Consider the following 12,014-nt stretch of genomic DNA (forward strand, 5'->3'; position numbering starts at 1 on the left):
ACAAACCGATAATGAAAAAAAAATCAACAACACATTAAGAGAAATAGGCAAAGAATATGAACAAAAAAATTCACAGAAAAAGAAATTCAAATACTCTTAAATATATGAAAAGATACACAACCTCCTTTATGATAAGAGAGTACAAACTAAAACTATAATGAAATACTCATTTTTTTTCTTTATGAGATTGACAAGGATAACAATTCCAATAACATACCATGTTGGTGAGAATATGGCAGAAGACATGCACTTTTGCATAATTTTTTCTGTAGGAACACACTAAGGAGCAATTTGACTATCTCTACCAAAATTACAATGATTCTTTTAAGATTTATCCTAAAGATATATATACATGTGTAAAATAACATGTAGCAAGACTGCATATTACAGCATGGTTTGTAAGCAAAAAAGCCATCGAAATATCTATCAAAAGTCTGACTAAAATTTTTTTGGTATATTCATACAATGGAATATTATGCCACTTTTACAGAAAGTAAAAGTTCTCAATAGGTACTAATATGGAATCATATGCAAAAAGATCAAGATTTAGAGCAGAGAGTATAAACCCACAGCTACTATTATACTTACTGGTGAGTATTACTACATCTAGCACATAATTTTCCCCTAAGATTGGGAACAAGATAAAGATGTCTGCTCTCACCATTTTATTCAACATTTCTACTAGAGGGTCTAGCTGGGACAATAAGTCAAGAAAAAAAAAGGCATTCAGATTGGAAGGAAAGAAGTAGACTTGTCTTTATTCATACATTTGTACTTAGAAAATCCTGAGGACTCCACTAAAAAACTGAACCAATAAACAAGTTCAGCAAGATTGCAGGATAGAAGATTAATGTACAATAATCAATCATACTTCTATACACTAGCAATGAACAATCTGAAAATGAAATCAAGAAAATAATTCCATTCACAATAGCACTGAAAAGGATAAAATACTTAAGAGTAAATTTAACAAAAGTGCAAAACTCATACTCTGAAAACTATAGAGCATTGTTGAAAGAAATTAAAGATTTAAATAAATAGAAAATCATTTCATGCCCATGGATCTGAACACTTAACATTGTTAAGATGGCAGTATTCCCTAGAATGATCAACAGATTTACACAATGCCTTTTGGAATTCCAGCAGAGTTCTTTGTAGAAATTGACAACCTGATTCTAAAATTCGTATGGAACTGCAAGGGACCCAGAACAGCCAAAACAATCCTGAAAAAGAACAAAGTAGGAGGACTCAAACTTTCTGATTTCAAAACTTACTACAAAGCTACAGTAATCAAAACACTGTGGTACTGGCATAAAGATAGATACACCTGACCAATGGTATAGAATAGAGAGCCCAGAAATAAATCCTTCCACATACAGTCTAAAAATCTTTGACAAGGGTGCCAAATGAGGCTGGGAAAACCAGATATCCATATACAAAAGAATGAAACTGGACCCTTGCCCAACACTATTTAAAAAAATTAACTCACAATGGATCAAAGACCTAAAACTATAAAACTATTAAAATAAAACAGAGCAAAACCTTCATGACATTGGATTTGGCAGATTTCTTGGGTATGACACCAAAGGCAGAGCAGAGGCAACAACATAACAAAAATAAGTAAAATGGATTTCCTAAAAATTAAAAAAATCTATGCACCAAAAGATATATCAAGAGTAAAAAGGCAATCAAAAGAATAGGAAAAATATTTGAAAATCATGTATCTGATAAGGGATAAACAGTCAGAATATACAGAGAACTCCTAACATTCAAAACACACACAAAAATAATAAAATTTAGAGCAGTAATCAATAAAACCAAAAACATGAAATCCAACCAAAAGCAGGTTCTTTGAAAAGATCAATAAAATTGGTAAACTTCTTGCTAGTTTAGCTAAGAAAAAAGAGAGATGGTGTGAATTTACTAATATCAGAAATGGAAAAGATGCCATCACTACTGATGTCATGAAAAATAAAATGGTATGAGTAATTCTACACACAAATTTGATAACCTAGATGAAATGGACCAATTCCTAGAAAGACAGTCCACCAAAACTCATAAAAGGAGATACAGATAATTTGAGTGGCCCTATATCTGTTAAAGAAATCAAATCAATAATTAATAACCTTCCCAAACAGAAAGCACCATGTCCAGATAGGTTCACTGGTAAATTCTACCAAACACTTAAAGAAGAAATTATACCAATTCTTTAACAATCTCTTCCAGAAGGCAAAAGAAACACTTCCTAACTCAATCTATAAGGCCAGCATTACTCTAATACCAAAACCAGACAAGGACATTACATGTTATTATACATTTATCAAAACCCATAGAATATACAACACGAAGAGTGAACACTAATGTAAACAATGGACTTTAGCTAATAAAGCTTTAGATTTATTAAAAAAAAAAAAAACTGAGCATAAAGTACAGCAAATTCCCATATATTTGCTCCCTCATCCCTAGTTTCCCTTATTCACATCTTGTAGTAACGTGGTAAGTTTTTTATCATTAATGAGCCAATATTGATATACCATAATTGACTGATGTCTATGGTTTACATTTCCATGGATTTTGACTCTTGTGTTGTTCAGTTCCAATGGTTTTGACAAATGCATAATGTCACTGATACATCTTTACAGTACCATACAGAATAGTTCCACTGCTCTAAAAATGTCCTGTGCTCCAGCTGTTCATCCTTCCTTTGTACTCCCCCAAACCCTGGGAACACTAATTTTCTTTTGATACTGTCTCTATAGTTTTTGCTTTTTCCAGAATGTCATATAGTTAGAATCATACAGTGTAGAGCCTTTTCAGACTGGCTTCTTTCACTTGGCAATAAACATTTAAGGTTTCTCCATGTCTCTTCATGACTTTATAGTTCATTTCTTTTTATTGCTGAATAATACTCCATTGTATGGATGTACCACATTTTGCTTATCTATGTACCTACTGAAGGACATCTTCATTGCTTCCAACTTTTGGCAATTATGAATAAAGCTGCTATAAACATTCATGTGCAGGTTTCTGTGTGGACATAAATTATCGATTCACTTGGGTAAATATCAAGGAGTACAATCATTGGATTGTATAGTAACAGTATGTTTTAGCTTTGTAAGAAATTCCCAGACTGTCTTCCAAAGTAAATTGTACCATTTTGTATTGCTACAAGGATTAAATTAGCAGCTTCCTTTTTTGGGATATATGTTTTGCAAATATTTTCTTCCATCTGTAGCTCACCTTTTCATTTTTTTAATGGTGTCTTTTGAAAAGGAAATCTAATTAATCAAAATTTTCATTAAGCCTCAATCTTTTTAAGTAGTGTCTCTAATCCACTTAGATTAACTAGTTAGTGTCTTATCTAAGAAGTCTCTCTCTAATCCAAAGTCACAAAGAGTTTCTCCATATGTGTTCCTGCAGAATCTTTATAGTCTTAGCTCTTAGATCTATGCTTTATTTTCATCTAATTTTTGCATAGAGGGTGGGGAAAAAGATTTTTTTGCATATATTCGATAGTTTCAGCAACATTTATTGAAAAGACTGTATTTCTTCACTGAATCATCATGGTACTATTAACAAAAATCAGTTTACCATATATGTGGGGGTCTCTTTCTGGGATCTGTTCTATGCCATTGATCTATATGCCAATACTACACTGTCTTCATTACTGTAGGGGCAATCCTTGAAATCAAGTTGTGGATGACATCAAATTTTGTTCTTTTTCAAAATTGTTTGGTCTAGGTTCTTTACACATTTTAATATTTTGTCAGTCTAAAATTCTGACTGGGCTTATACTGTATCTATAGTTTAGTCTGTGGAGAATTAACATCTTAAGAATACTGAGCCTTCCAATTCTTTCATTTATTTAAGTATATATGTATGAATGCCTTTAATTTCAGCAATGATTTTTAGTTTTCAGTGTAGAGGCCCTGAACATATCTTGTTAAACTTATCCCTATTTCACTAAATTTCAATTTCTAGTTGTTCATTGATGGTATATACAAATACAATTGATTTACACAGATTAATCTTTTATCCTATGACCTTGTTAAACTCACTTAAGTTCTTATAGAGGGCTTTTTTTCCCCCTCCTGGTAAATTCTTAGGATTTTTGACATAGATGGCAATGTCATGCTTGAATAAAGACAGTTAATTTTTCCCTCTTCAATTTGTATGATTTTATTTATTTTTTTCTTGTCATTGTGCACGCGGACACTCCCAGTACAAAGCTGAACGGAAGTGATCTTAGAAAGAAAGCATTCTATCTTTCACCATGAATTATGATGTTAACTGTGGGGTTTACATAGATACCCTCCATCAGGTTGAGGCAACTTCCTTCTATTCTTAGTTTGCTGAATTTTTATCAGGAATAGAAGTTCAACTTTGTAAAATGCTTTTCCTCCAACTATGAACATAATTATATGATTTTTCTTATGTCATTAAAATGGTGACAAACATTTACTGATTTCTAAATATTAAGGCAGCCTTGTGTTTTTAAGACAAAACTCACTTGGTAGTGCAGAATTAGACTTTTTGTATGTTGATAGATTTGATGTGCTAACATTTTCTTTAGAAGTCTAGTTTGTGAGGGATACTATTCTTTAATTAGAATATTTTTAAGGTAATTTTATTATCACTAAGACTAGTAAAACAAGATTGGAAATGTCATCTACTCTTTCTTTTTTCTGGAAGAATTCATGTAAAATTGGTATTATTTCTTCCTTAAATGTTTGATAGAATTTTCTTTTGAAGCTATCAAGGCTGGAACTTCTTTTGCAGGAAATATCCAATTACAGAAAATAGATATAGGGCTATTCAGGTTATCTACTCATGTAGTTTCAGTCTTTTGTATCTTTCAAGAAAGTAGTTTCATCTAGTTGTCATTTATTGCCATAAAGTTGTTCATAATATTTTTTGATAATTCTTGTAATGTCTGTTAGATTTGTAGCAATGTCCTCTTTCATTTCTCCTACTGATAATTTGTGTCTAGCTAGAGGTTTACGAATTTTTTTAATACATTCAAAGTTATACTGATTTTTCTATTTTTGCCTTTTTTATATTCACACTTATCATTATTTACTACTTTCTGCTTATTTTGAGTTTAATTTTTCTTGTATTTTCTCAAGGTGGATACATATCATTTATATATTGTTCCTAATATAGGCGTTTCCCTCTAAGTGCTGCTCTGCTGCACCCTACAAATTTTGACATATTCTCATTTTTATTCAAGTGTTTTTTATGTTCATTATTTCTTCTTTGACCCATGGTTATTTAGAAGTATGCTATTCAATTTCTACATATGTGGGGATTTTTAGAATAACTTTGTTATTAATTTTCAGTTTGATTCTGCTGTAGTCTGTACTAGTTTCCTTGGTCTATTAAGACAAACTGAGTGAATTCTGCCCAGTGCCATGCATGTTATGAGGACTCTCTAACTCAGGCGAGTGGGAATGCAAACTAAACTATTCCGTACCCTTTGTGAGCCCTGGAAACTGTCTGGCCTCCTGTGCTTTTCAGTGGATCTTTCCTTGGACTCTAGAGGCATGCCTCACGATGCAAAGGTCAGCACTTGGCCAGGGATCTGAGGGCATCTCCAAGCACATCTCCAGAGCTCGTTCTGTGTTAGCTTTCTCCTCCCTGACACTCTGCCACACAAATCCCAATCACCTACATCCCCCCAAATCCCATGCTCTGTTAAGACTGCTGGGCTGTTTGTGTTTCCTCTTTCTGCACTGCAGCATGGAAACTACTCTCAGGTAGTTCCATAATGCTCACCTCATGTGTTTCCTTCCTCTTAGGAATCATGGTCCTGTGCAGCCTCTTGTCCCATTTCTGAAGATAGCCATCCCCTCTCCCCTGTTTTTATCAACTTTTCTAGTTGTTTCTGGAGTCAAAGTAACTCAAGACTGTTTTCACTCCCTTATGGCTTGGGTGGAATTTACTCACTCTTAAATTATTTTTGGTGGCTACCTTAGAGATTTCAATATGCATCCCTGACTTTTTAATATTATCTTAAGATATTACTTTTACCACTTTTTGAATAATGAAAACATCTTACAATTGTTTGACTCACTAAGTCTCTCCTTCCTTTTGGGTTATCATCTTCACATATTTCATTTATGTACATGCCATAAATGCCACAAGACATTATTATTTCATCTTAAAACTCAGTATTATTTTCTATTTATTCATTAATATTCCCTTTCCTTTGTCATTCTTTCTGCAAGAAGAACTTCCTTTTGCATTTCTTATTGAGTAAATGTAGATAATTTTTCTCAGATTTTGTTTGTCTAAAAATAAAACCTTCATTTTGCTTTCATTTCTGAAGGTTGCTTTTGCTGAAAAGGGAATTTGAGGTTGGTAGTGTTTTTCTTTGGGCACTTTAATGATCTCAATCCACTCTGTTATGACTTTCATAGTTCCTGTTTTATTGCTAACCATTAGTCTTACTGTTTCTCCTAAAAGGTAATGTGTCTTTCTTCTCCAGTTGCTTTATGAAGTTTCACTTTATCTTCGACTTTTCAGGAGTTTGACTATGATATTCTGAGGTTGTTTTTTGTTTGTTTGTTTTGGTATTTTCTCTGGTGGGGGTTCACATGGCTTCTTGAATTCATCAGCTGATGTTGTTCATTAGTTTTGAAAATTCTCAGCCATTGTGTCTTCAACTATTTCTTCTGTCCCATTCCTCCCTCCTCTCTTTCTGGGATATTAAGTACATGTGTATTTGATCTTTTGAGTATGCCTCACATACTGTCTTTTCCATACATACTTTTCCATGAATTTCAGTTTACATTATTTTCTACTGACCTGTCTTCAAATTCACTAATATTTTCTGCTGTGTTTAGTCTTCTATTAAACTCATCAAATGAACTCTTCATCAGCTATCATATTTTTGAGTTCCTGAATAATCATGATTGTTTTTGATTCTTATTTTCTAGTAATATTTCTAATGTCTTCATTTTCCCCTCTTTCCATCTATTAAAATAATATTAAATTATTTTAAAACATTTATTTGTAACTTTAATAAAGGGTCATCTATGGGACTGCTTCTGTTGTTTTTCTCCTGATTACTAGTCACATGTTCCTGCCTCTCCACAGGTCTAGCAATGTATGCTTTGCTGTTTCCTCAGCAATTTAACCATTTTTTCCTCTACTTATACTGGGAGTGTTGGCCTACTGTGACTTAATATTTCTTTTTTGGAAGTAGAAGTCCTCCGTTCCTCCTGGGATTTCTTCACCTTCAATGTAGGAATACTCAATTACCATTGCTTCTACTTCTTGAGAAACTGCTTGAATGTTGGATACTATTGGGTGATTCTGTTCCTAATTTCACTTTTAACATCAAAAGATTACAGTAGCACTTCAGCTGCTCAAAAGCCATCCAGCCACTTCACCTGTGTACAAGGAACAGTGTACAAGGTGATCCTCTGAATGGCCAATATCAATGACACAAATGCAATTTTTTACCCACAGAAATTCTTAAGAATACACACATTCACAGGCGCACACACACAGCCTATACTGTAGTAGAAAGAACACAAAATTTGAAGAAAGAAGACCTGGCCTAAATCTCATTTTTGTCATTTACTAGCAGAGTGACTTTAGGCAAATAATTTTTCTATTTTAAAATATAACTTTTCAATTTATAAAGTTGTTGCAAAGATGAAATACTATATTTTAAAGACCTTTATTAACTATAAGAATGTTATAGGATGCTTTCCATAATATTATCAGCTAGTTTGTAAATAAAATTTTAAAAATTAATAAAAATAAATTACAAAAAATTATCTAGTTTTTAAATCTACAGATCAAAAGCTATACATTAAACAAACATGGGAATGGGTTATAATAGATATATTGACAATTAAAGCTGACAACCAACAGTAAGTATGACATCAAGGGAGGAGTCAAAAACTACTTTTAAAGTAGCAATAAGAGCTCAGGGTGAGCCATTTAATTAACAGGCTTAAACACACTTAAAACAGCTCTTACTTATTTCAGCAGACCCTGAAGCTATTACTTTATCTCAACACAGTATAGTGATCAATATTTGTGACATGTTAAATCTGAAGGTAAATCATTTCCTATATACTATTATTAAAGTAAAGGAATATCTAATAAATTTTGGAAAGACTGCAATAAAAAAATGACTAAAATAAAAATCCCAGTTGAGTGATCTCTAAGTGGATTAGTTTCTACGTAGGAACCAAAGCTTTTATATCATGTGATCTTAGAATGATTAAGTTTATGAATAAAATGAAGAGTCTGTACCATTAATGGAAAACTGCTAATGGAAAACTCTGTAAAAGCTATGGTTTTTCAGAAGTCTGAGAAGAAAATAAGTAATAGACTGTGGCTAAGAAACGATCATAGGAGAGGGTGAAATCAACATTCTAGGAATGACAAGATGGCTACATGAAGAAATGGACAAAGAGGGTGTATGGCATAGGTTCTTAAAAGCAAGACTCATCTGAGGAATGGGAGAGCAGGGTTGTGAAATAGTTAATACACTAAGCTTTAGAGACTTTATAAAAATTATAATAGGGAAATACTAGAAGTTAAATATAACTGGGCCAAAAATGGTTGTAAAAATATAAAATATATATGGATGAGTTTAAAAGATTACTACAGAGTTGATTATGCAAACACATCCAAAATATTGGGGCTATCAAGAAAAAACAAGATTTCAAAAAGTACTAGATATTAGGAAGTAAAGAAAGAATTGAAATGAAAAATAGGTACATGTTCAGTGTAAAAGAAGAAACTCAGTACCTTGTTGTTGAAAATGAAGACAGGTCTGGAATCCTTTTTTACATACTTTCATTATAACATGACTATTCACTTATTATTTCCCTAAAACTTTAAAGTTAGCACAGAAAAGGTAAAAGTGATCTAATTTTTGTGTACAGTAAGATTTCATTAGTTGGTAACTGTTATTATTTGCTAACTAAGCCTAAGGCATATCAACCAGGTTCTAAAACAGTAACCTAAAAAGACCTCTGAAAAAACAATTGAAAAATAATTTAGTTATCTTATGAATAAACCAATATACCTTAGCAAGTGATTTTACAATAGGATTCTCCATAATCCCTTTGAGGAAAATTAGGTCTATTTCTTCTGCTCCTGTAGATGAGGGCAGCTCCGTAAGGTTATCCAACACTTGCTGCATTGCTGCTGAAATAAAAGCAATATTAAAAACAAGAAAAAAAATCTTAAATTCCAAGCTATTATGAAATATGATTGAAATTAATTAAAATAAAAAGACATTAACAGTTAACACTCCTGAAAAATCACATTTTAAAAAACTGAATTGTTAAATAGAATAAATTTCAAATTTACTTCCCATGAATTAGCAGCAGGACAGGTTTTTACAGGCAATTTGGGCTTAATCAGACTACCTTATACATACTTACAACTTTATACTTGCTTTCTATTTTTCAAATTTAAAAACATTACTACAGAAGAAATATAAAATTGGAATAGATCAACAAAAAGTAAAAAGATTGGATTAGGTAATCAAGAAATTTCCTTCCAACAAGCCCAGAACCAGATGATTTTACTGGTAAATTGTATCAAATATTAAAGAACTAAAACCTATCACTTCACAAACTCTTCCAAAAAAAGTAGAAGAGGAAGGAACACTTCTCAACTATTCTATGAGATTCTGGTACTAAATCCAGACAAAGACATCACAAGAAAACTATAGCCAATATCCATTATAAATACAGATGCAAAAAATCTTTAATAAAATACTAGCAAACTGAATCCAGCAACACACGAGAAGGATTGTACACAATGACCAAGCACAATTTATCCCAGGAATGCAAGGGTGGTTCATCAACATGATAATCAATATAATACACTGTATTAATAGAAGAAAACCACATTGTATCTCAACAGGCACATAAAAAGCATTTGACAAAATCCAATACCCTCTCATGATAAAAAATATTCAGCTATGATAGAAGGGAAATTTCCTCAAGGGCATTTATGAAAAACTCATAGCTAATATCATACTTAATGGTGAAACGCTGGATGCTTTCCTGTAAGATTAGGAACAAGGCAAGGATGTCTACTCTTGCCATTTCTACTCAGCATTGTACTGGAGGATCTAGCCAGGGTGGTTAGGCAAGAAAAAGAAAAAGGCATCCAGCTGAAAAATGAATAAGTAAAACTATCTCTTTTTGCAGATTACAGGGTCTTATACATAGAAAATCCTAAGGAACATACAAAATTTTCTTAGAATAAATGAGTTCAGCAAGTTTGCAGGATATAAGATCAAAATACAAAAATAATTGCATTTCTATACACTAGCAATGAACAATCTGAAAATGAAATTAAGAAAATCATTCCTTTTACAATAGTATCAAAAACAATAAAATAATTACACATAAATGTAACAAAAGAACTGCAAGCTTTTTGCACTGAAACTATAAAATATCATTGAAAGAATTAAAGAAGACTTAGATAAAAAGATATCCATACTCATGGATTAGAAGACTTAATTTTGTTTAAGAGAACAATATTCCCCAAATTGATCCACAGGTTTAATGCAATCCTTATAAAAATCTCAGCTTCCCTCCGTCTCCCTACCATTTTGAATATGGATAAGCTGATCCTAATATTCACGTGGGAAATGCAATGAACTCAGAATAGCCAAATAATCTTCAAAAAGAACAAAGCTGGAAGACTCACACTTAATTTCAAAACTGACTAAAAAAGCTACAGTAATCAAGACTGTGTGGTACTGGCACAAAGACAGACACATAACTAAATAAGAGTCCATAAATGAATCCATAAATTTATGGTCAACTGATTTTCGACAAGAGTGGCAAGACAATTCAATGGAGAAGGAATAGTCTTCAAAAAAAATGGAACTGAGACAACTGGATGTGTACATGAAGAGGGTGAAGCTAGACTCCCTACTTCATTCAGTACCAATCTTAATTTCATTCAGATTAGTTTTATTAGTTTTATTTTCCCTTGATGCTTAAGTCTACTAATACTTGCAATTTGTTTTTAATATTTTTATTTATTAGAGTAATACCTGAACATTGTCAAAACTCAGATTGTATTACTAAGTGGCTTACGATGAAAAATAGCAGTTCTCTATTCCATGTTGTCATCTTCCCTCTCAACTTTTCCTACTCTCCAGAAGTAATTACTTTGAACTTGTTATTTTTTTTAATCACAACTATATTTCTGGACAACATGCTATTATTGCTACTTTTTGATTTACCATTTTAGACATTATTTTTGTTAGAATAGTACTGGTGGGTTAAGCTTTACCTTTCCCTAGCTCCAGGACTGTCAATTTTCAATAAAATCAAGTTAGTGCTTTTCATATGGGACTCCTACAAGGTTTTTTCCCAGATGTTCCAACCAACTTCTCACGTTTCTATAATTTTTCCAAGTGCTTAATTATCAGAACGATTCCTTGACTTTCACCCTTGAACTCTCTCCCAAGTAGTCTTCTCTTGCACTTTAACTGAGATAGCTTCATCTTTAGGTCTCCTAGTCAGTATGTGTAAACGAATGACAATTTCGGAAGTAATGAGGTGGACAGGTGAAAAATATGCATTTACAACAAGCAGAAGAAAAACTGATTTGAGCTAAAATGAAGAAAGCAGACACTAGGAAATAAAGAATATAAGCAAAGGCTACTTCATAATTTTGCTTGAGGTCCAATGTGTAATTTGGGCAGAGAACATTAGAATCAACAATCTTCAGAAGTACTTTTACCCTGTGCCTATAAATGTAGTTAGCTCTACTTTTCAAGATTACTTTTTTCTTTCCTTTGACATTCTTTGCTTTATTTTCATTATGGAAAATTCCAAATATATACAAAAGGAGACAATATAACAAACCCAATAATCATCAACTCCAACAATTAGCAACTCATGGCAAATTTTGTTTCATACCCTTATATACTTCCTATTCTACACAACTTTGAAGCAAACACCAGATATCGTATTTCAGAGTATAAGTCTAAAAGATCAGGGCCCTTTTTAAGC

General features: G+C 32.3%; 1 protein-coding gene across 4 annotated transcripts in view; it reads right to left on the reverse strand.

Moving 5' to 3' along the window:
* MPP6 (membrane palmitoylated protein 6) overlaps window positions 1-12,014 on the reverse strand; it is a 103,831-nt gene that overhangs the window by 44,267 nt on the left and 47,550 nt on the right. For 3 of the 4 annotated variants that reach the window (XM_032483845.1, XM_032483843.1, XM_032483844.1), the window contains exon 2: window positions 9,053-9,171. In XM_032483845.1, the coding sequence (XP_032339736.1) occupies window positions 9,053-9,169 (117 nt within the window). In that variant the 5' untranslated portion in view covers window positions 9,170-9,171. Of the gene's footprint in view, window positions 1-9,052; window positions 9,175-12,014 lie in introns of all 4 variants that reach the window. The other variant, XM_032483846.1, reaches the window with a different exon arrangement.

Source organism: Camelus ferus, chromosome 7, assembly GCF_009834535.1.
Source record: "Camelus ferus isolate YT-003-E chromosome 7, BCGSAC_Cfer_1.0, whole genome shotgun sequence".
Lineage (NCBI taxonomy): Eukaryota > Metazoa > Chordata > Mammalia > Artiodactyla > Camelidae > Camelus > Camelus ferus.